Below are 24,906 nucleotides of genomic sequence, written 5' to 3'. Positions count from 1 at the left end.
AACTCTTACTCACATTGCTAAATAGTAACACAATGTCATAATCTTTACTAGTCCTACTCTCACACATTCTAACACATTTCACACAGTTTCAGGGTGTAATAATTAGTCATTAATAATTAATCTATCACAGATCTACCAAACTCAGTGGATATCGAAGGGATCTCCAGAGTTAGCCATCCCTGAGCCCGGGTCCGGGTACATCTATAGGTTAACAATGAAGTAAAGTATGGCGGACGTTTATGCAAGAGGGCTTTTATAGACAAACAGAGCGTAATGCAGCGATCTATGAGACTTCAAGCCCGCATTCTGATACAAAATGCAATGTGTACTGAACATATCGGCTGTAATAAATCGCAATGCGCTATGATAAACTGCATCCAATGTCTTCAATACATTGGCAGATGCATTCAGATAGACGATACGATATCGCCATAGTCAATAACCGGAATCAATGTTGACTCAATTATTTGTTTTCTGCTATTTAATGAAAGACAGGACCAGTTCCTATAGAAGAATACTATTTTAATTCTTAATTTCTGAACTAATTCATCCACATTATTTTTTTAAAGATAGATTTTCATCAATCCAGATGACCAGATATTTTTTTGAGGCGGGGACACGATCAATGAGGGCACCATCCAAAGTACGTATGCATAAACCATCAGATACATTTTTACGTGATTTGGAAAATAACATATACTTGGTTTTACCTGCATTACGTTTCAGTTCAACAAAGGCTTTCTGCAGAGCAATAAAGGCAGATTGAAGCTCTGACAGAGCCTGGTCAGCTAGCTGTGGGGGCAACAGCATACACCACAGTGTCATCTGCATACAGGTGAAAGTTACAATTTTAAGATAGTGAGAGAGAAAAAAACTGACCAAGAATCGATCCAGAACCTGATTTAACACCAGCAGTAGATACACACTATGTTCTGAGGGGTATCCTACGAAGCAAGGTACATCTACTCAGGGTTTTCTAAAGCTAACCGGCTTCAGTTAGCTTCACATTCCAGCTCAGGCTTTGTTCGTACTACGACGGTGGATATTGCTCGTCCGCCTGCGGCTAACTCTAGCAGGCTTGTAACTGCGCGTGCATGTCGTACATGGCTAGTCGAACGTCCAATTCTTCGTTGAGACAATGCTGAAACGTCACGCCGTGGGCAAATCAGCGCCACGTTTTTAATTTGAGCCGAAATCATAATGAAAGGACAAGTTATGTTGCAGATTCAGCAGGCTGAGGTGTGAAATAGGCTTTTAGAAATGCCTTCTTATTTGTTTTACTTTGCTGTGCTTTATTCTTATTGATAAAATAATGATCTTAATAATAATGTATATTTTAGTTTCAAATGCATTGTGTCAATACTAAATAATGTGATAGGTATTTTTCAATGTTACTATTTTTTTTACACACAAACATTTGATTAATAAAATATTTAATCAGTCTTCTTCCTCAAATTAAGGAGATGATGATGCAATCTTTGCAAGAGGGAGGGAATCTGATTTCATTGGTCCTCAACTCACGGCTCAGACACTTCATTCAGGATAAATGGAGTTAGCCCTGAGTTAGCCTGCCCCGGAGCAGGTTAGTTCTGAAGGATTCGATGTCATAGAAATGTAACTGACTAAAAGGTGAGCCACATTCGTATGACTGGTTATCCCGAGTTAACCTCAGAGTTGACCAAAGTTACCTCGCTAACTCATCAAACCTGATTCGTAGGATACCCCTCTGTCCTTTAAATAATTGTCAAATCAGCTACATGCAGCCTGGTCCAGGCCAATTGATGAAAGCCTCTGTATAAGTAATGTGTAGTATTTAGTAATATTTATTGGGATCCCCAATTAGCCCCTCTTCCTGGGGTCCAAACAGGAAACAAAACGCAACAAATACATAATATACATATAATATACATAATACTACATAATCTCCTGCCTCATGCTTCAGAAACAGGAGATGGCTCCCTGCCCTATGAGCCGTTTTGGCTTGCACAAGCCAAGGCTCGTGGAAGGCTACTTACCTACATACTGTACAGTGCATTTGGAAAGTATTCAGACCCCTTGAGTTTTTCCACATTTTGTTACGTTACAGCCTTATTTTAAAATGGATTAAATAAATACAAAATCTTCATCAATCTACACACAATACCCCATAATGACAAAGCAAAAACAGATTTTTAGAAATATTTGCAAATTTATTACAAATAAAAATCAGAAATACCTTATTTACATAAGTATTCAGACCTTTGCTATGAGACTCGAAATTGAGCTCAGGTGCATCCTGTTTCCATTGATCATCCTTGAGATGTCACCAACTTGATTGGAGTCCACCTGTGGTAAATTCAATTGATTGGACATGATTTGGAAAGGCACACACCTGTCTATATAAGGTCCCACAATTGACAGTGCATGTCAGAGCAAAAACCAAGCCATGAGGTCGAAGGAGTTGTCCGTAGAGCTCTGAGACAGGATTGTGTCGAGGCACAGATCTGGGGAAGTGCTTCTTATAGCTGGCCGCACGGCCAAACTGAGCAATCAGGGGAGAAGGGCCTTGGTCAGGTAGGTGACCAAGAACCCGATGGTCACTCTGACAGAGCTCCAGAGTTCCTCTGTGGAGATGGGAGAACCTTCAAGAAGGACAACCATCTCTGCAGCACTCCGCCAATCAGGCCTTTATGGTAGAGTGGCCAGACGGAAGCCACTCCTCAGTAAAAGGCACATGACAGCCTGCTTGGAGTTTGCCAAAAGGCACCTAAAGGACTCAGACCATGAGAAACAAGATTCTCTGGTCTGATGAAACCAAGATTGAACTCTTCGGCCAGAATTCCAAGCATCACGTCTGGAGGAAACCTGGCACCATCCCTACTGTGAAGCATGGTGGTGGCAGCATCATGCTGTGGGGATGTTTTTCAGCGGCAGGGACTGGGAGACTAGTCAGGATCGAGGGAAAGATGAACGGAGCAAAGTACAGAGAGATCCCTGCTCTAGAGCGCTCAGGACCTTAGACTGGGGTGAAGGTTCACCTTCCAACAGGACAACGACCCTAAGCACACAGCCAAGACAACGCAGGAGTGGCTTCGGGACAAGTCTCTGAATGTCCTTGAGTGGCCCAGCCAGAGCCCGGACTTGAACCCGATCGAACATCTCTGGAGAGACCTGAAAATGGCTGTGCAGCTACGCTCCCCATCCAATCTGACAGAGCTTGAGTGGATCTGCAGTGAAGAATGGGAGAAACTCCCCAAATACAGGTGTGGCAAGCTGTAATCGCTGCCAAAGGTGCTTCAACAAAGTACTGAGTAAAGGTTCTGAATACTTATGTAAATGTGATATTTCAGTTTTGGCTTTGTCATTATGGGGAATTGTGTGTAGCTTGATGAGGGGGGAAAAAAAACAATTTAATCCATTTTAGAATAAGGCTGTAACGTAACAAAATGTGGAAAAAGTCAAGGGATCTGAATACTTTCCGAATGCACTGAACATATCATGCCCCCCCCCAAAAAAAATGCTAACCTCCCCTGTTATTGTAATGGTGAGAGGTTAGCATGTCTTGGGGGTATGATATAAAATGCTAACCTCCCCTGTTATTGTAATGGTGAGAGGTTAGCATGTCTTGGGGGTATGATATAAAATGCTAACCTCCCCTGTTATTGTAATGGTGAGAGGTTAGCATGTCTTGGGGGTATGATATAAAATGCTAACCTCCCCTGTTATTGTAATGGTGAGAGGTTAGCATGTCTTGGGGCTATGATATTTAAGTGATAATGCTAGAGAAGCTGGTGTTTGGAGGATATATTGGCACAGGTGTTCTGTCTCGAGCCGGCAGACCCTGCCAATATATCCTCCAAACACCGGCTTCTCGAGCACGATCACTTTTACACAAAGGGTTACCAACATATTCAAATAAGGATTGACATAGTTTCATTTTAAAAAAGTTATTTTGACGAATGTATTCATACTATTTCATCCTTCCACGAGATATAGTCCCGACACAAATCTAAGGTTGCTACCCAAGCCGGCTGGTCGTTTCTTATCCCTTGCTTGCTAGCTAGCCAACTAAGGCTAACTTACAGTCAGGTCAAACAGTGCAGTCAGAATAACAGGAAACTAGCTGCATTTGCATTTGTTTAAGCTGTTTTCTAGTGACATTTATTTGGCTACATCCATAACAATGAGCTAATGAAGTGCAATTTCGCCTGGCATAGAAAATGTGCTCTCTCGTCAGGACACTGTTGTTCAGAGGAGCTAGCAAACAACACAGTTATCACTTCAAACCGAAACTGGAAAGACTGCAATCTAGCTGCTTTTCGTTTAGTTTTACCTGTTTTCTATTGACATTTCTTTGTGTATATCCATAAAAATTATGGCAGCTGATTCATGATTTCGACTGGCTGAGAAAATCTGCCTGTCTGTCTTGTCCCGACTCCTATCACGTTCATTACTATGGGACAGCTGGAGATCGAATTTCAATATTGAAACAATGTTCCAAATGTCGGAGAGATAGACAGCAAGGTTTATACAAATCTCCACTGTTGAAAACTAAATGTTAGTCTAAAAGAACCGTGAGATAATGTCTAGACGCTTTTTATAGTGGAGATCAAGTTTATAAATTGCCTGGCTGGGCTGATGAGACAGTGGATTGCGCAGTGAGATGGAACAGAGTAAAAAGGCATTTCTATATCATAGCTTCAGCCGGTGGGAACTTGTGGAATAGACACCGGCTGGAATGCGGTTTTAACCAATCAGCATCCAGGATTAGACCCGTTGTATAAAAAATGCTAACCTCCCCTGTTATTATAATGCTAAAAAAATAAATAATTATAATTAAAGAGCAGCAGTAAAATAACAGTAGTGAGGCTATATACAGGGGGTACCGGTACAGAGTCAATGTGCGGGGGCACAGGTTAGTCAAGGTAATTGAGGTAATATGTACATGTAGGTAGAGGTAAAGTGACTATGCATAGATTATAAACAGAGTGTAGCAGCAGCGTAAAAATGGGTGTGTGGGGGGGGACGACGACAATGCAAATAGTCCGGGTAGCCATTTGATTAGCTGTTCAGGAGTCTTATGGCTTGGGGGTAGAAGCTGTTAAGAAGCTTTTTGGACCTAGACTTGGCGCTCCGGTACCGCTCGCCATGCGGTAGCAGAGAGAATAGTCTATGACTAGGGTGGATGGAGTCTTTGGCAATTTCTGACACCGCCTGGAATAGAGGTCCTGGATGGCAAGAAGCTTGGCCCCAGTGATGTACTGGGCCGTGCGCACTACCCTCTGTAGTGCCTTGCGGTCGGAGGCCGAGCAGTTGCCATACCAGGTGGTGATGCAACCAGTCAGGATGCTCTCGATGGTGCAGCTGTAGAACTTTTTGAGGATCTGAGGACCCATGCCAAATCTTTTCAATAGGCTTTGTTGTGCCCTCTTCACGACTGTCTTGGTGTGTTTGGACCATGATAGTTTGTTGGTGATGTGGACACCAAGGAACTTGAAGCTCTCAACCTGCTCCACTACAGCCCCGTCGATGAGAATGGGGGCGTGCTCGGTCCTCCTTTTCCTGTAGTCCACAATCATCTCCTTTGTCTTGATCACGTTGAGGGAGAGGTTGTTATCCTGGCACCACACGGCCAGGTCTCTGACCTCCTCCCTAAAGGCTGTCTCATCATTGCCGGTGATCAGACCTACCACTGTTGTGTCGTCTGCAAACTTAATGTTGGTGTTGGAGTCGTGCTTGGCCATGCAGTCATGGGTGAACAGGGAGTACAGGAAGGAACTGAGCACGCACTCCTAAGGGGCCCCGTGTTGAGGATCATTGTGGCAGATGTGTTGTTACCTACCCTTACCACCTGGGGGCGGCCCGTCAAGAAGTCCAGGATCCAGTTGCAGTTGGAGGTGTTTAGTCCCAGGGTCCTTAGCTTAGTGATGAGCTTTGAGGGCACTATGGTGTTGAACGCTGAGCTGTAGTCAATGAATAGCATTCTCACATAGGTGTTCCTTTTGTCCAGGTGGGAAAGGGCAGTGTGGAGTGCAATAGAGATTGCATCATCTGTGGTATGCAAATTGGAGTTGGTCTAGGGTTTCTGGGATAATGCTGTTGATGTGAGCCTTGACCAGCCTTTCAAAGCACTTCATGGCTACAGACGTGAGTGCTACGGGTCGGTAGTCATTTAGGCAAGTTACCTTAGTGTTCTTGGGCACGGGACTATGGTGGTCTGCTTGAAACATGTTGGTATTACAGACTCAGTCAGGGGACAGGTTGAAAATGTCAGTGAAGACACTTGCCAGTTGGTCAGCGCATGCTCGGAGTACACGTCCTGGTAATCCGTCTGGCCCTGTGGCCATGTGAATGTTGACCTGTTTAAAGGTCTTACTCACATCGGCTACGGAGAGCGTGATCACACAGTCGTCCGGAACAGCTGATGCTCTCATGCATGCTTCAGTGTTGCTTGCCTCAAAGCAAGCATAGAAGTAATGTAGCTAGTCTGGTAGGCTTGTGTCACTGGGCAGCTCTCGGCTGTGCTTCCCTTTGTAGTCCGTAATAGTTTGCAAGCCCTGCCACATCCGACAAGCGTCGGAGCCGGTGTAGTACGATTCAATCTTAGTCCTGTATTGACGCTTTGCCTGTTTGATGGTTTGTTGGGGGGCATAGCGGGATTTCTTGTAAGCGTCCGGGTTAGAGTCCCGCTCCTTGAAAGTGGCAGCTCTACCCTTTAGCTCAGTGCGGATGTTGCCTGTAATCCATGGCTTCTGGTTGGGGTACGTACGGTCACTGTGGGGATGACGTCATCAATGCACGTATTGATGAAGCCAGTGACTGATGTGGTGTACTCTTCAGTGCCATCGGAAGAATCCCAGAACATATTCCAGTCTGTGCTAGCAAAACAGTCCTGTAGCTTAGCATCTGCGTCATCTGACCACTTCTGTATTAGTTTTTGCTTGTAAGCAGGAATCAGGAGGATAGAATTATGGCCAGATTTGCCAAATGGAGGGCGAGGGAGAGCTTTCTACGCGTCTCTGTGTGTGGAGTTAAGGTGGTCTAGAGTTTTTTCCCCCCTGGTTGCACATTTAACATGCTGGTAGAAATGAGGTAAAACTGATTTAAGTTTCCATGCATTAAAGTCCCCGGCCACTAGGAGCGCCACCTCTGGATGAGCATTTTCCTGTTTGCTTATGGCCGTATACAGTTCATTGAGTACGGTCTTAGTACCAGCATCGGTTTGTGGTGGTAAATAGACAGCTACGAAAAATATAGATGATAAACTCTCTTGGTAAATAATGTGGTCTACAGCTTATCATGAGATACTCCTTAATATTATATTTTGTGCACCAGCTGTTATTTACAAATATACACAGACTGCCACCCCTTGTCTTACCGGAGGCAGCTGTTCTATTTTGCCGATGCACCGAAAACCCCGCCAGCTGTATGTTATCCATGTCGTCGTTCAGCCACGACTCGGTGAAACATAAGATATTACCGTTTTTTTATGTCCCGTTGGTAGGATATTCTTGATCGGAGCTCATCCATTTTATTATCCAATGATTGTACATTGGCTAATGGGACTGATGGTAAAGGCAGATTTAGCCAATTCTCTCTGTGAACTAAAATATCTGGGCTCGTGTCATGCACCCAGTAATCACTGATCAGAACATACATCTAAGCGGAGTCAACTTCCCTTTCTACCTTTTTAGATACTGATGCATAGTATAGCATATAAAATAGAAAACAAGTGTTTAACCCCTGTAATGTTGTCATTGAAACAGGAGAGGGTGCCAACTCAGACCCAGACAGCCTAGGGGACCCGGAGAGACCGTACCTCTGCTCCCAGTGTGGCAAGAGATTCACTGCAGCCAGCAGCTTGAAGATACACATGATGACCCACAGCGGAGAGAAACCCCACCAGTGTTCCGTTTGCGGGAAGGCCTTCCTGCGATCCTATGACCTGAGACGACACCAAGTGGTTCACAAAGGTGAGAGAAACACCCAAACCCTGAGGTTAAACTCTTTTATTGACTATGGTACACTACATAGAATTAGGAATTAGAATACTCTTATGATGGTATAAAAGGTCAGCCATTTTGGTAAGGGAGTTGGTCAACCATAGTCAGCCAGTGCTGTGATAAGTAAGATATTGTGTAAAACAATGGATTTGAAGATGATCTCCACTGTTTGTTTGTTAGCTAGCTAGCCAGACAGTTTTCAACATTCCATTAAAACAATGCAGTCAATCCACAGCCATACATTGGCTGAAATCAGTTGATGATAGGAGTCAGACAAGTTGTTAATGCAAGTATGTATCATATAATAACACTCACTGCTTTCCAAGAGAGCAAATGTTGAAACATGATGTTCTGTTGACATATATTTTAGTGGCTATTTATACAGAAAATGTGTATAAAACCTGTATAAACTGTATTTATAATTATATGAGAATATTTTAGGTTGACTAATTTATTACACCATTTCTGATATCACATGCCGGAAAAACAGGAAATGTATCACCTCTGCCTCTACTGCCATTCATTCCAATTAGACTGGTTTGTATTTCTCCCTGACCAAGATGGCTGCCATTTTCTGACCATTCTGGAACTTTGAGGGTTTACGACATAGCCCCTCTAGTAATTGAGTAGGATCTCTATGGGTACAGGTACATAGTATTGTAGCAAATTTGGCGGGTATCCCCGACCAGGACTCAAACCGGGTCCAGGAGACTGTCAACCCAACAGTGATCTTAACCTCCTGATGAGGTCGCTAGGTGTTGGGTTAAGGTCGATACAGTATTTTACTGTATGTACACTATACTGTTGGACATGCAAGTGATGCTGTTCTCTCCTCTCTGTCTTGCAGCGTCTCTAACCCCTATAATGTTTTCATTGAAACAGGAGAGGGTGCCAGCTCTGACACGGACAGCTCTGAGAAGCTGCACCGCTGCTCCGAGTGCGGCAAGAGGTTCCTCACAAAGACGCGGCTGAACAGACACGCGTTGATTCACAGCGGAGAGAAACCACATCAGTGCTCTGTCTGCGGGAAGTGTTTCTTACGACCCGATGACCTGAGGAGACACATGACCATCCACACCGGAGAGAAAACCAAGCACGTCTGCCATCCATGTGGGAAGACCTTCACCTTGCTACGGCACCTCAAGATCCACCAGCGCATCCATACAGGAGAGAAACCATACCACTGCTCCAAGTGCCCGGAGAGCTTCGCGCACCTGCTGGACTACAGGAAGCACAGACAGACCCACCGTAAGGAGAAACCATACCACTGCGATGACTGTGGCAAGACGTTTTCCCACTTCAGAACCCTCAAGGTTCACCGTCTTATCCACACAGGAGAGAACCTCCACCACTGCTCCTACTGCGGGAAGGGATTCACGATCAGAGGGAACCTCAACACCCACCTACTGACCCACACCAAGGAGAAACCACACCAGTGCTCCATCTGCGGACAACGCTTCGCCAGATCCCAGTGCCTGAAAAAACACAAGCTCAAGAAGTTACACATGGAAGAGGTCCGCTACCACATCTGCGACTGCGGTAAGAGCTTCACGGATGTAGAGAAGCTGCAGACGCACGCAAGGACGCACTTGAAGAACCTTGAGAAGAGGTTCTGCTGCTCGTACTGCGGCCGGACGTTTGTACGGGCTGGTGACCTTCAAAGCCACCAGAGAACACACACTGGAGAGAAACCATACATCTGCGCTATATGCGGGACCCGTTTCGCCCAGTCTGGGAACCTGAGAGTGCACCAGATCACGCACACTAAAGAGAGGCCATACCCTTGTACTGTCTGTGATAAGGGGTTCACCACACCGGGGAGTCTGAAGGTGCACATGAGGCTCCATACAGGAGAGAAGCCGTACGTCTGTAGCCTGTGTGGGAAAGGGTTTCATGTCCCCAAATTGCTGAAGAAACACCAGGAGCATCACACAAGAGAGATGACAGCCTCCTTGGACATGACATAGGAAAAGCCTAACATTTGTCTGGAGGAGTTTTATTTAGGAAAACACATGTCCTCAATGGGACCAGTACTTTAGTCATTGAGGCCTAGACTTTCTCAATTAATCTTTCCTCGATTATCTCGCATCCTCAACTGTATTGGAGGAGAATGTCTAAAGTCCCTCCCCTCAAACCTTCTTCTCCAATGCGTTTTGAGAAGAAGGTGAGGAGAGAGGATGCAAGGAATCGAGGAAAGATGAATTGAGAAAAAGTCCAGGTTACAATGGCCAAAAGACTGCTGGTGGTTTCTCTGCTGCTCTCATTAACATTAGCATCGCCGGGCCTCGGCACATACCAGTGGAATGCCTTTGTAATGTCTACATTTTAAACGGTCTATAAATCCATTTAAGGACATGGTTTTCAAAATAAGAGTAATCTGAAATTGTGCTCCAAATGTGCTGGTCACGTACTGGTCATGACTGTATTTTTCGTGCTTAATTTAATGATACAGCCTTTATAAAGCGTCTCTAGGTTATCTTAATGCCAAATATGAAGACAGTATGATATATGATGATGTGTTACATCATGTGTTGCACCCTCTATAGCCATTATGGCTATTATTTGACCCTGCTGGTCATCTTTGAACGTTTGAACATCTTGAAAAACGATCTGTCCTTAATGGCCACATGTATTCTTAAATCTCTACCCGGCACAGCCAGAAGAGGACTGGCCACCCATCGGAGCCTGGTTCCTCTCTAGGTTTCTTCCTAGGTTTCGGCCTTTCTAGGGAGTTTTTCCTAGTCACTTTGCTTCTGCATCTGCATTGCTTGCTCTCTGGCGTTTTAGGCTGGGTATCTGCCGAGCACTTTGTGACAACTGCTGATGTAAAAATGGCTTTATAAAATACATTTGATTTGATTGATATGACAAGATGTGAATGTCAGTATATGTTATGACAATAAATGCTAACTGTGTGACACGTTGTTCTTTGTTGGGGGTTCTCTGAGGGGCGGTTTCCCAGACGCAGATTAAGCCTAGTCCTGGTCTGAAAAGTATTCTCAATGGAGAATGTATAGTGAAAGTGCTCATTTGAAAGTCATGGAGAAGTCCTGTCTAATTGCGCCTGTAAGTCGCTCTGCATAAGAGCATCTGCTAAATGACCAAAGTATAAATGTATCTCCTATTTACACCAATACTACGCCGAATAGTATACTACTCTACCGATCCAAATAGAGAGTGAGAGAAGCGCAATCACTGCGCATACGTGATGCCCGTGAACAAACCTTTTCTGCATACAGGCGGAAGTTTACAGTTGGATTCCCCGACCATCCTCCCTGTCAAATAATTGAAGAAAACCTATCCCAGGTAATCTTTATAACATTGAAATGTGTACCCAACATACTATATCAGCGTTTAAGCTACAACCAGACGTAGAAACATAACCGTTGCCAATTCATTGTCGATCATCGGCAATGGTAGCGAATGCTAGCCGCTGCAGAACGACTACCAGCCAGGGAAGCATCAAGTCGAGCTAGCTTGCGTCAATGGCTCTTTTCACGTCATCCACATACCCAGAAGCCACAGCAGATGTATAAGCTACAAAATGTGGGGGCTATTCCCGTCTCAGTAACTAGCTAACGTTAGCTAGATCATTGACCGTTATTGTTTTTTGCTCCAGTGATCTGCAAGCAGTGAACTAGCTAGCTACCCTCACGTCTGATACAATAACGACGTCAGATAGCTAGACGTCCGTATGTTTTCTGAATAGATGAATCGATCACATATCTCCAATGTCCTTTTCATATTTTAAGACTGAGGCACCATGTCTGAGCCGGAGTCCCCGGATTCTAGTGTTCCAGCCCAGAGGAGCTCACACCGGGGTCCAGAGATGGTCTCAGTGAAGCTGGAGGACTGCAGTCAAACACTGGAACTCAGTGTGGTTGTCAAAGATGATGATGGTAATGACGTGGAGGAGGCTGATGAAGAGGAGGAGGAAGAGGACAGCGATGATGTAGACTCTGGTAAGGTCAGGTGTTGAATCAGTCAGTATTGGGCTACAATAAACTCTACTGTGCTGTGTAGCCTATGCATAGCCTGAGTGCCAGTCTGGTTCTGCTGTCTTGCCAACTCCTTATGGAATGTGATTTGGCAAAAGAGCAGAAACAGATTGGCAGTCAGGCTAGCCTATTCATAGTGATGGGACTTTCATCAGCACTACTGTCTGTTTTCAGTCAGGCTAGCCTATTCATAGTGATGGGACTTTCATCAGCACTACGGTCTGTTTTCAGTCAGGCTAGCCTATTCATGGTGATGGGACTTTCATCAGCACTACGGTCTGTTTTCAGTCAGGCTAGCCTATTCATGGTGATGGGACTTTCATCAGCACTACTGTCTGTTTTCAGTCAGGCTAGCCTATTCATGGTGATGGGACTTTCATCAGCACTACGGTCTGTTTTCAGTCAGGCTAGCCTATTCAGAGTGATGGGACTTTCATCAGCACTACGGTCTGTTTTCAGTCAGGCTAGCCTATTCATGGTGATGGGACTTTCATCAGCACTACGGTCTGTTTTCAGTCAGGCTAGCCTATTCAGAGTGATGGGACTTTCATCCGCACTACTGTCTGTTTTCAGTACTGTGTCTTGTGTTCTCCACCAGGGCATAACGTTGTGAAAGTGGACATGGAAGAGGAGGAAGGAGAATCAGTGAAGACGGGTGAGTAGTACAGTAGCTAGCTAGAATGGGGTGAGAGAGAGTCCTCTGGGTAGTAGCAGGACAGTAGCTAGCTAGAATGGGGTGGGAGAGAGTCCTCTGGGTAGTAGCAGGACAGTAGTTAGCTAGAATGGGGTGGGAGAGAGTCCTCTGGGTAGTAGTAGGACAGTAGTTAGCTAGAATGGGGTGAGAGAGAGTCCTCTGGGTAGTAGCAGGACAGTAGTTAGCTAGAATGGGGTGGGAGAGAGTCCTCTGGGTAGTAGCAGGACAGTAGTTAGCTAGAATGGGGTGAGAGAGAGTCCTCTGGGTAGTAGTAGGACAGTAGTTAGCTAGAATGGGGTGGGAGAGAGTCCTCTGGGTAGTAGCAGGACAGTAGTTAGCTTGAATGGGGTGAGAGAGAGTCCTCTGGGTAGTAGCAGGACAGTAGTTAGCTAGAATGGGGTGGGAGAGAGTCCTCTGGGTAGTAGCAGGACAGTAGTTAGCTAGAATGGGGTGGGAGAGAGTCCTCTGGGTAGTAGCAGGACAGTAGTTCGCTAGAATGGGGTGAGAGAGAGTCCTCTGGGTAGTAGCAGGACAGTAGCTAGCTTGAATGGGGTGAGAGAGAGTCCTCTGGGTAGTAGCAGGACAGTAGTTAGCTAGAATGGGGTGGGAGAGTCCTCTGGGTAGTAGCAGGACAGTAGCTAGCTAGAATGGGGTGAGAGAGAGTCCTCTGGGTAGTAGCAGGACAGTAGCTAGCTTGAATGGGGTGAGAGAGAGTCCTCTGGGTAGTAGCAGGACAGTAGTTAGCTAGAATGGGGTGGGAGAGTCCTCTGGGTAGTAGCAGGACAGTAGCTAGCTAGAATGGGGTGAGAGAGAGTCCTCTGGGTAGTAGCAGGACAGTAGTTAGCTAGAATGGGGTGAGAGAGAGTCCTCTGGGTAGTAGCAGGACAGTAGCTAGCTAGAATGGGGTGGGAGAGTGTCCTCTGGGTAGTAGCAGGACAGTAGCTAGCTAGAATGGGGTGGGAGAGAGTCCTCTGGGTAGTAGCAGGACAGTAGCTAGCTAGAATGGGGTGGGAGAGAGTCCTCTGGGTAGTAGCAGGACAGTAGCTAGCTAGAATGGGGTGAGAGAGAGTCCTCTGGGTAGTAGCAGGACAGTAGCTAGCTAGAATGGGGTGGGAGAGTCCTCTGGGTAGTAGCAGGACAGTAGCTAGCTTGAATGGGGTGGGAGAGAGTCCTCTGGGTAGTAGCAGGACAGTAGCTAGCTAGAATGGGGTGGGAGAGAGTCCGCTGGGCGCCTAACTGTCTACCCTCATTATTGTACACTCCTGGTTACCCATGTCTATATTCTGGTTACCCATGTCTATATCCTGGTTACCCATGTCTATATCCTGGTTACCCATGTCTATATCCTGGTTACCCATGTCTATATCAAACACTGATTGAAAGAAAGAATAAACATCAGCAGACACTCAGGCTCCTGGTTGCCTGGTTACCTGGTTGCCTGGTTACCTAGTTGCCCGTGCTGGACTGTTGTAGAGGTTTTGATGGATATGATCTGTTCTATTCATGTGAATCTGTATTTTAACAGGGCTTGCTATCATTAAAAGAGATGCAGCGGAGGGGGGAGGTGGCGGGGATGGGACCAACTCAGGTAATCACAAACCAGAATAACCATTAATGTGGATAATACAAGATTTGGTTGTATCCACTTTGATAGTTTATAGTGTTACATGAGAGAACGTTGATAATAAGAGATACATAAGAGAAACCTATCAGTCTCCTTAGGGGGACTAAGGAGACTGAAAAGATTTGGCATGGGTCCTCAGATCCTCAAAAGGTTCTATAGCTGCACCATCGAGAGCATCCTGACTGGTTGCATCACCGCCTGGTATGGCAACTGCTCGGCCTCCGACCGCAAGGCACTACAGAGGGTAGTGCGTACGGCCCAGTACATCACTGGGGCCAAGCTTCCTGCCATCCAGGACCTCTATACCAGGCGGTGTCAGAGGAAGGCCCTAAAAATTGTCAAAGACTCCAACCACCCTAGTCATAGACTGTTCTCTCTACTACCACACAGCAAGCGGTACCAGAGCGCCAAGTCTAGGTCCAAGAGGCTTCTAAACAGCTTCTACCCCCAAGCCATAAGACTCCTGAACATCTAATCAAATGGCTACCCAGACTATTTGCATTGCCCCCCCCCCCCCTGTTTATTATCTATGCATGGTCACTTTAATAACTCTACCTACAGTGGGGAAAAAAAGTATTTAGTCAGCCATCAATTGTGCAAGTTCTCCCACTTAAAAAGATGAGAGATGCCTGTAATTTTCATCATAGGTACACGTCAACTATGACAGACAAATTGAGGGGAAAAAATCCAGAAAATCACATCGTAGGATTTTTAATGAATTTATTTGCAAATTATGGTGGAAAATAAGTATTTGGTCACCTACAAACAAGCAAGATTTCTGGCTCTCACAGACCTGTAACTTCTTCTTTAAGAGGCTCCTCTGTCCTCCACTCGTTACCTGTATTAATGGCACCTGTTTGAACTTGTTATCAGTATAAAAGACACCTGTCCACAACCTCAAACAGTCACACTCCAAACTCCACTATGGCCAAGACCAAAGAGCTGTCAAAGGTGGTCCTCTGTAGCTCAGCTGGTAGAGCACGGCGCTTGTAACGCCAAGGTAGTGGGTTCGAACCCCGGGACCACCCATACACAAAAAAAAAATGTATGCACGCATGACTGTAAGTCGCTTTGGATAAAAGCGTCTGCTAAATGGCATATTATATTATTAAAGGACACCAGAAACAAAATTGTAGACCTGCACCAGGCTGGGAAGACTGAATCTGCAATAGGTAAGCAGCTTGGTTTGAAGAAATCAACTGTGGGAGCAATTATTAGGAAATGGAAGACATACAAGACCACTGATAATCTCCCTCGATCTGGGGCTCCACGCAAGATCTCACCCCTTGGGGTCAAAATGATCACAAGAACGGTGAGCAAAAATCCCAGAACCACACGGGGGGACCTAGTGAATGACCTGCAGAGAGCTGGGACCAAAGTAACAAAGCCTACCATCAGTAACACACTACGCCGCCAGGGACTCAAATCCTGCAGTGCAAGACGTGTCCCCCTGCTTAAGCCAGTACATGTCCAGGCCCGTCTGAAGTGCATTTGGATGATCCAGAAGAGGATTGGGAGAATGTCATATGGTCAGATGAAACCAAAATATAACTTTTTGGTAAAAACTCAACTCGTCATGTTTGGAGGACAAAGAATGCTGAGTTGCATCCAAAGAACACCATACCTACTGTGAAGCATGGGGGTGGAAACATCATGCTTTGGGGCTGTTTTTCTGCAAAGGGACCAGGACGACTGATCCGTGTAAAGGAAAGAATGAATGGGGCCATGTATCGTGAGATTTTGAGTGAAAACCTCCTTCCATCAGCAAGGGCATTGAAGATGAAATGTGGCTGAGTCTTTCAGCATGACAATGATCCCAAACACACCGCCCGGGCAACGAAGGAGTGGCTTCGTAAGAAGCATTTCAAGGACCTGGAGTGGCCTAGCCAGTCTCCAGATCTCAACCCCATAGAAAATCTTTGGAGGGAGTTGAAAGTCTGTGTTGCCCAGCGACAGCCTCAAAACATCACTGCTCTAGAGGAGATCTGCATGGAGGAATGGGCCAAAATACCAGAAACAGTGTGTGAAAACCTTGTGAAGACTTACAGAAAACGTTTGACCTGTGTCATTGCCAACAAAGGGTATATAACAAAGTATTGAGAAACTTTTGTTATTGACCAAATACTTATTTTCCACCATCATTTGCAAATAAATTCATTAAAAATCCTACAATGTGATTTTCTGGATTATTTTTTCTCATTTTGCCTGTCATAGTTGACGTGTACCTATGATGAAAATTACAGGCCTCTCTCATCTTTTTAAGTGGGAGAACTTGCACAATTGGTGGCTGACTAAATACTTTTTTTCCCCACTGTACATGTACATATTACCTAAATTACCTCGACTAACCGGTGCCCCCGCACATTGACTCTGTACCGGCACCCCCTGTATATAGCCTCGCTACTGTTATTTCACATTGACTCTGTACCGGCACCCCCTGTATACAGCCTCGCTACTGTTATTTTTAATTATTTGTTACTTTTATTTCTTATTTTTTTATTTGATGTTTTTTTTGTATTTTTTTTGGTATTCTTTCTTAAAATTGCATTGTTGGTTAAGGGCTTGTAAGTAAGCATTTCACTGTAAGGTCTACTACACCTGTTGTATTCGGCGCATGTGACGAATATAATGTGATTTGATTTTATACATACTGTCTTATCTTACAGTATTTAACCTGTAGTGTTGTCTTTGAAACAGGAGGGGGCGCCAACTCGGACACAGACAGCGCTGATGGGGAGAATGAACAGAGTTCGAACGGCCAGAGTACAGTGGAGAAGCCACACCCCTGCTCCCAGTGTGGCAAGACCTTCGTCACCGTGGGGAGCCTGAAGAGGCACACACAGACCCACAGCGGAGAGAAACCCCATCAGTGCTCCGTCTGTGGGAAATGTTTCTCTCGCTCAGACGACATGAAGAGACACCTCACCATCCACACAGGTTATTGTGAACAATTATTTTTTCGTTTTCTTTTCTTCAGTGTTTGGCATAGACAATTACAAGATAGAATATAGCTGCAAGCAGCCATGGTGGTGCTCAAGCCTTATGGCACCACAGCGCCACCATCAGGACAACTTGGACTCATTATCCTGGGATGAGCTACTTCTGTACCCCTGACTGCCAATTATCAGAACTCAACATCCACCAGACCATGCCTGCCAATTATCAGAACTCAACATCCATCTAACCATGCTTGCCAATTATCAGAACTCAACATCCACCAGACCATGCCTGCCATAACATCAGAACTCAACATCCACCAGACCATGCCTGCCAATTATCAGAACTCAACATCCACCAGATCATGCCTGCCAATTATCAGAACTCAACATCCACCTGACCATGCCTGCCAATTATCAGAACTCAACATCCACCTGACCATGCCTGCCAATTATCAGAACTCAACATCCACCTGACCATGCCTGCCAATTATCAGAACTCAACATCCACCTGACCATGCCTGCCAATTATCAGAACTCAACATCCACCTGACCATGCCTGCCATAACATCAGAACTCAACATCCACCAGATCATGCAGTATGCTTCTGATGGATTTGGGACCATTTTTAGTGATGATGATTACTTATCTAAGTAGAAGTACTGTGGAGTGTTGACTTGGTCTTCTTCTCACGTAAATGCTAAATATATCCGTATCCACACAGGAGAGAGGCTCAGTCACATTTGTCACCAGTTTATTTTTGAAAATATTTTTTTTATAGTAAGAGATGTGTTGGACATGCTTACCTATCTATCTGGGGGGGGGGGCTGAATAAAAAATATGTCTTGCAATGGCAAATATCACTTCAATTTGTTATTTTCAATTCCAAAATGTTTAAATTGATATAGATGCTCTTGATCGACTTATCGATTAATCTAACTCATCCCCTAGGAGAGAGGGTGAGCCACATCTGTCACCAGTGTGGGAAGACATTCACCAGTCTGGGAGGGCACAAGAAACACCAGATGACCCACACAGGTGTAGTGTTCTTTCTTCCAGGTGTATAGATGATGACGTTATAGGATGTTATTATTGATGATGTTAATGAAAGGATGATGTGACGGATTATAACAGATATCGATATTATGATTGCCTACAAAAAGTTATCAGTGTCTCAACTCTCTTTGAGTGGTCCTCAATGTGGCTTTTAAATCTGTTATTTGTGATATGTTCTGTCTGTCTGTCCATCTATCTATCAGGAGAGAAGCCGTTCCAGTGTTCAGAGTGTGGGAAAGGATTCACTGCGCAGGGTAACCTCAAGATCCACCAGCGCATACACACAGGTCAATTATATAATATATTTAATATGATATATGCCATTTTACCTCTCAGGTTTATATCTCTCAAAGTCACTAGAGGTTTTGTACCCACTTCAGTACGGCTTTTAAAAGAAAATGTATTTATGTTCGTGTATACAGTGCATTCGGAATTGTCCTGTTGAAAAACAAAGTATAATCCCACTAAGCCCAAACCAGATGGGATGATGTATCGCTGCAGAATGCTGTGGTAGCCATGCTGGTTAAGTGTGCCTTGAATTCTAAATATGGTTAAAAGTGTGCCTTGAATTCCCAAATAAATCACGGACAGTGTCACCAGCAAAGCACACCATAACACCTCCTCCTCCATGCTTTACGGTGGGAACTACACATGCAGAGATCATCCGTTCACCCCACACCGTGTCTCACAAAGACACGGCGGCTGGAACCAAAAACCTCAAATTTGTACTCAAGACCAAAGGACACATTTCCACCGGTCTAAAGTCCATTGCTCGTGTTTCTTGGCCCAAGCAGGTTTCTTCTTCTTATTGGTGTCCTTTAGTAGTGGTTTCTTTGCATTGCTCTGACATGCACTGTCAACTGTGGGACCTTATATAGACGGGTGTGTGCCTTTCCGAATAATGTCCAATCAATTTAATAATACCACAGGTGGACTCCAATCAAGTTGTAGAAACATCTCAAGGATGATCAATGGAAACAAGATGCACCTGAGCTCAATTTCGAGTCTCATAGCAAAGGGTCTGAATACTTATGTAAATAAGGTATTTCTGTTTTTCGCTTTGTCATAATGCAGCATTGTGTGTAAATTGTTGTTGAATTGTTTTATTTAATCAATTTTAGAATAATAAAATGTGGAAATAGGGAAGGGGTCTGAATACTTTCTGTATGCACTGTATCTTGAATATCATTTGTATTTTTTATTTTTATTTTACCTTTATTTAACTAGGCAAGTCAGTTAAGAACAAATTCTTATTTACAATGACGGCCTACACCGGCCAAACCCGGACGACGCTGGGCCAATTGTGCGCCACCCTATGGGGACTCCCAATCACGGCCGGTTGTGATATAGCCTGGAATCGAACCAGGGGGTCTGTAGTGACGCGCCTCAAGCACTGAGATGCAGTGCCTTAGACCACTGCACCACTCGGTCTGTAGTGACGCCTCAAACACTGAGACGCAGTGCCTTAGACCACTGCGCCACTCGGGAGCCCTAAATGTATGTGTTCTGTGTAGAGTTTTCATTCTCAGAACACGACGGGGCCCAACGGGTTTCAGGCTTGCTGTGCTGTGTTAAGAAATAAAAAAAAACTGTGCATGTCTGCGCACCTTTTAGCCTACTATGGCTCTCTCTCAGCCGCAGCAGCTGACAGGATTCCAATATTGGCGGGGCCAGAGAAATTTTGTGGCCATGATTAAACTAATTTTTCTGATGATTAAAATGTTTCAAATTGCGATACGAATAGGCTTGAGTCTCTACTCGGGAGAATGATGATCCACGAGACCAACGACAGGCAGCGCATCTCAGTATCAGGAGAAGCCCATAGTCCAATGGTATCTGTTAACGCCGATACATCCTTACAAAATACACCCTATGGCTGCCCTGCTAATGCTCCTCGCTGGACCTTGTACAACTATCGAAAGTAGACCCATAGCTGATCCAATTGTTTACTAATCAAACATGCGTTCAGAACACGTGGCTTTTATGCAAATAGAAGTTTGGCAGAAAATGTAGTTATTTATTTAATGTTTAATTATTCAAGGCTCCCTTTTGTTCTTTTATTTCAAAATAAATAAATAAATGCTTGATTGTATTTTAAGGCTTGTATGCTGTGTAATGACATGAATGATTGATTATATTGAAGTTAATACAGATAAAATAGGACGCACTCTCACAGATCCATGATAGATTATACATATCGGGCCACTACATGAGTCAAGAGCAAAATAATACATTATTTACATTATTATTTACCTAAATATTTACATTATTATTTAGATTATTATGTTAAATATCTCTGATCAGTGATAGATGAGCAAATTAATAAATGAGGTACCATCTCCACTTGCCCAGCCAGAGATCAATTAACCAAATATACAGTGCCTTCAGAAAGTATTCATACCCCTTGACTTATTCCACATTTTGTTGTGTTACAGCCTGAATTCTAAATGGATTAAATTGATTTATTTTCTCACCCATCTAAAAAAAAAAATGCCCCATAATGACAAAGTGAAAACATGTTTTTAGATATTTTTGCAAATGTATTGAAAATGAAATACAGAAATATCTCATTTACATAAGTATTCACACCCCTGAGTCAATACATGTTAGAATCCCCTTTGGCAGCGATTACAGCTGTGAGTCTTTCTGGGTAAGTCTCTAAGCGCTTTGCACACCTGGATTGTACAATATTTTTCACATTATTATTTTTTAAACTAACTGTGTTTTAGGTTATTGTCCTGCTGAACGGTGAATTTGTCTCCCAGTGTCTGTTTGAAAGCAAACTGAACCAGGTTTTCTTCTAGGATTTTGCCTGTGCTTTGCTCTATTCCGTTTCTTTTTATCCTAAAAAAACTCCCTTGCCGATGACAAGCATACCCATAACATGATGCAGCCACCACCATGCTTGAAAATATGAAGAGTGGTACTCAGTGATGTGTTGTGTTAGATTTGCCCCAAATATAACGCTTTGTATTTAGGACATAAAGTTAATTTCTTTGCCACATTATTAACAGTTTTACTTTAGCGCCTTATTGCAAACAGGATGCATGTTTTGGAATATTTTTATTCTGTACAGGCTTCTCCGTTTTCTCCTATCACATCCATTAAACTCTGGAACTGTTTTAAAGTCACCATTGGCCTCATGGTGAAATCCCTGAGCGGTTTCCTTCCTCTCTGGCATCTGAGTTAGGAAGGATGCCTGTATCTTTGTAGTGACTGGGTGTATTGATACACCATCCAAAGTGTAATTAATAGCTTCACCATGCTCAAAGGGATATTCAACGTCTGCTTTTTTATGTTTTACCCATCTACCAACTGGTGCCCTTCTTTGCAAGGCATTGGACAACCTCCCTGGTCTTTGTGGTTGAATCTGTGTTTGAAATTCACTGCTCAACAGAAGGACCTTACAGATAATTGTATGTGTGGGGTACAGAGATGAGGTAGTCGTTCAAAAATCATTTTAAACACTATTATTGCACACAGAGTGAGTCCATGTGACTTGTTAAGCACATTTTTACCCCTGAACTTATTAAGGCCATAACAAAAGGGTTTGAATACTTATTGACTCAAGACATTTCAGCTTCTCATTTTGTATTCATCTGTAATAATGTCTAAAAGCATAATTCCACTTTAACATTATGGGTTATTGTGTGTAGTCCAGTGACAGAAAATCTCAATTTAATCCATTTAAAATTCAGGCTGTAACACAAGAACATTTAGAAAAAGTCAAGGGGTAGGAATACTTTCTGAAGGCACTGACTGTACTGACAGAGATTCAGTGAAACAAAATCTCATTGACTGATTATCAGACAAGACACAGGCTTTTGGTCGGGAGTAGGACAGGCTACTACGTGAGTGAAGAGCAAAATCCACTTGTTAAGCTACATAACATGCTGGCAAAATGTTCTGATCAGTTATTATATGAACAAACTAGAATAAAGATGATCATTAGCACTCACCTAAACTTAGCTAACATTTCCCCAGCATAATTGTTACCAAATATCCAAACGGAGATTCAGTGGAGAAAAATAAAATCTGCCATTAGTTCAATTGATTTATCAAGACGAGTCACCCACGCTTGTCTTAAAGCAGTGTGATGGCGCTGTCCCAATCAAACGGTGCTGGAATGATCATCTAGGTGACAACACACGACTGTTGCTTTAAATTGGTACAACGGTTGAACGTGACATTGGGAGTTTCAGTATAAGCAACTATTTGATACATGCCTTCAAGTGCTTTAGCTTACTTTATTGCAATATTTTTTTACTAAGTTGAGTTTTTCTCTCTCTGTTTCCTCATCTCTCTCACTCTGCTTCCGCCGCATTGTTCTCAACACCAGTTTAAATCCAATATAGACTTTATAAAACATTTAGTTATTCTATTCACAGGGGAGAAACCGTACCAGTGCTCCCAGTGTAAGAAGAGCTTCTCCCGTCTGGCCCACTATAAAGACCACCAGCAGACTCACCGGGAGGAGAAACCGTACCACTGCAATGACTGTGGGAAAAGCTTCTCCTACTTCAAGGTCCATTGTTGTTTTACTGTCTTCATTTATCTATTTACTCCTCGTCTGAAAATGTTTTGTTTTATTTATGTATGGGAAGCACTTTGCACTGCATTTTGTTGTAAGTAATGTTCTATCTAAATAAAGTTTGATTTGATACAAGTCGCTCAAGTGCCACCAGATGATCCACAAAGGGGAGAACCTCCACCACTGCTCCGTATGCGATAAAGGGTTCGCCATCCGCGGCAACCTGAAGACCCACCTGCAGACACACACCAAGGAGAAACCACACCAGTGCTCCGAGTGCGGGAAACGGTTTTCCAGAGCCCACGACCTGAAAAAACACAAGCTGCTCCACACGGGGCAGAAGACCTACCACATTTGCCAGTGTGGCAAGGTGCGTGTCAATTAAAGTTCAGTTATGTAGCTTTGTGTACTAACCAACAGATTTCAGATAGAAATGCGAGTTATAGATTTGCCATTCTCTTAGAAAGCTAGTCTGATAAGCAGTAGATCCGTTCTATGTGCAATATTTCTATGCTTCCCCTCCTTCATTTTAGTTTTTGCATCTTTTTGTTTATCTGTCTCGAATTTAAGAGCTTCACGGAGCTGGGGAACCTGCGGACCCACCAGAGAACCCACACGGGGGAGAAACCGTTCTGCTGCTCCTTCTGCGGCCGAACCTTCTTGCGGGCTGGAGACCTGAAGAGCCACCAACGGACACACACCGGAGAGAAACCATTCATCTGCGCCATATGTGGGACCAGTTTCGCCCAATCTGGTAACCTGAAAGTGCATCAGATCACACACACCAAAGAGAGGCCGTACCCTTGTACTGTCTGTGATAAGGGGTTCACCACACCGGGGAGTCTGAAGCTACACATGAGGACACACACAGGGGAGCGGCCGTTCCTGTGTAGTGTGTGTGGGAAAGGGTTCACGGCGTCAGGGCAGCTGAAAAGGCACCAAGAGTATCACCTGAGAGAGACTGTCCAATCAGCTCCTAGTGAAGACACGGGAGTGGCGGTGGCTTCAAAATAAAAGTCCTCTATAAGAGGATTACAAAATAAAGAGTACTCGAAACGTGCCGTTGTATGTCTGAACCGTGATCATGATGGAAGGTTTTACTGCTTCATGATGTCCCAATTGGCACCCCATCCCCTGGCTCTGGTCAAAAGTAGTGCACTATAAAGGAAGTAGTGTACCATTTGGACCTACACTGGTTCTCCCTTTGTCCTACTGCAAGAACGTCTGTCGTTTACTCTATAAGCCAAATATGACGACTCACAATAAAAGCTTTTAAAGTATCAGAGAATGTGATGTATTCTGAGTCCGGAATGGCACCTTATTTAGTGCACTACTGTTGACCAGGGCCCCATAGGGTTCTAGCCAAAAGTAGTGCACTATAGAGGGAATAGGGTGCCATTTGGGACGTAGTGTGAATATGAACGATACCGATGATCTTTAATGTTAAAAGATATGTCACGTCACGCATGTATTCTACCCTTTAGAATGTACAGTATCTATCTGATATTGATCGTATAATATGCCGTTCCAAATGGCACCCTGCTCCCTATATAGTGCACTACATTTGATTAGAGCATACAAGGGCCTAAAGTAGTGCACTATAGAGGGAATAGGGTGCCATTTGGCTACGCAGACATACTGTATATTGTATTACAGTACTTATGGACACATTCTCTGGTAAACACAGTTGACTGTTTTGTCTCTTTATCATATGAGTATTGGATCTGATTTGAATAAATAACACTCATGTTATTCTACTAATGCATTTAATCCAGTGAAAACTTTAATTTGAAAGAAATGTAGTTTCCCCTATTGTCTTGTAGGTGGTAACATTGCGTCACATTCACAATGCAGCCAGTGAAGTTTTGGCGTGTTTTTAGCCCCTTAGCGCTCTGGTGGAAAGTAACGGAGTATAAGGGGAATAGTTTGGTACGTAGACTTAGTGTGAAACTAAAGGGAGGGACTAAGGTGTGTTTCCCTTCTGATAAGGAACTCTCCCTTCCTCAGAGTAAACATGTAATTACCCCCTAAGAAACCTTGTGGTTTAAACCTAAGAATGTACAAAATTAGTCATACCAAAGACTG

At 44.0% G+C, this 24,906-nt stretch overlaps 2 protein-coding genes across 3 annotated transcripts; both read left to right on the top strand.

Moving 5' to 3' along the window:
- The first annotated feature begins 63 nt into the window (after positions 1-63).
- LOC121557819 (gastrula zinc finger protein XlCGF17.1) lies at positions 64-10,700 on the top strand. The gene is made up of 3 exons (XM_041871290.2): positions 64-835; positions 7,746-7,952; positions 8,865-10,700. Exons 2-3 carry the CDS (start codon positions 7,853-7,855, stop codon positions 9,947-9,949), a joined length of 1,185 nt encoding a protein of 394 aa, XP_041727224.1. The 5' UTR covers positions 64-835; positions 7,746-7,852; the 3' UTR covers positions 9,950-10,700.
- A 503-nt stretch (positions 10,701-11,203) lies between these two features.
- LOC121557816 (zinc finger protein 883) lies at positions 11,204-24,578 on the top strand. 2 transcript variants are annotated; one of them, XM_041871285.2, is made up of 10 exons: positions 11,204-11,288; positions 11,735-11,944; positions 12,579-12,635; positions 14,200-14,262; positions 16,996-17,235; positions 18,186-18,272; positions 18,494-18,577; positions 22,679-22,815; positions 22,958-23,191; positions 23,392-24,578. In XM_041871285.2, the coding sequence occupies exons 2-10, from the start codon at positions 11,746-11,748 to the stop codon at positions 23,833-23,835; spliced, it is 1,545 nt and encodes a 514-aa protein (XP_041727219.1). In that variant the 5' UTR covers positions 11,204-11,288; positions 11,735-11,745; the 3' UTR covers positions 23,836-24,578. The 2 variants fall into 2 exon arrangements, with proteins under 2 accessions (XP_041727219.1, XP_041727220.1); XM_041871286.2 differs by lacking the exon at positions 14,200-14,262.
- The last annotated feature ends 328 nt before the right edge of the window (positions 24,579-24,906 follow it).

This window comes from Coregonus clupeaformis, unplaced genomic scaffold, assembly GCF_020615455.1.
Source record: "Coregonus clupeaformis isolate EN_2021a unplaced genomic scaffold, ASM2061545v1 scaf0087, whole genome shotgun sequence".
Taxonomy (NCBI): Eukaryota; Metazoa; Chordata; class Actinopteri; order Salmoniformes; family Salmonidae; genus Coregonus; species Coregonus clupeaformis.
Note: the sequence above shows the minus strand (reverse complement) of the source record. Positions and strands in the feature narration are given on the sequence as shown.

What these genes read in the sequence shown, in the direction of transcription:
- LOC121557819 (XM_041871290.2), top strand. Translation starts at nt 7,853, where the DNA reads ATGATGACCCACAGCGGAGAGAAACCCCACCAGTGTTCCGTTTGCGGG. An exon ending in ACACCAAGTGGTTCACAAAG is followed by an intron (nt 7,953 to 8,864) that starts GTGAGAGAAACA and finishes TCATTGAAACAG; the next exon opens with GAGAGGGTGCCAGCTCTGAC.
- LOC121557816 (XM_041871285.2), top strand. Translation starts at nt 11,746, where the DNA reads ATGTCTGAGCCGGAGTCCCCGGATTCTAGTGTTCCAGCCCAGAGGAGC. An exon ending in AGGAGAATCAGTGAAGACGG is followed by an intron (nt 12,636 to 14,199) that starts GTGAGTAGTACA and finishes GTATTTTAACAG; the next exon opens with GGCTTGCTATCATTAAAAGA. An exon ending in AAAGCTTCTCCTACTTCAAG is followed by an intron (nt 22,816 to 22,957) that starts GTCCATTGTTGT and finishes ATTTGATACAAG; the next exon opens with TCGCTCAAGTGCCACCAGAT.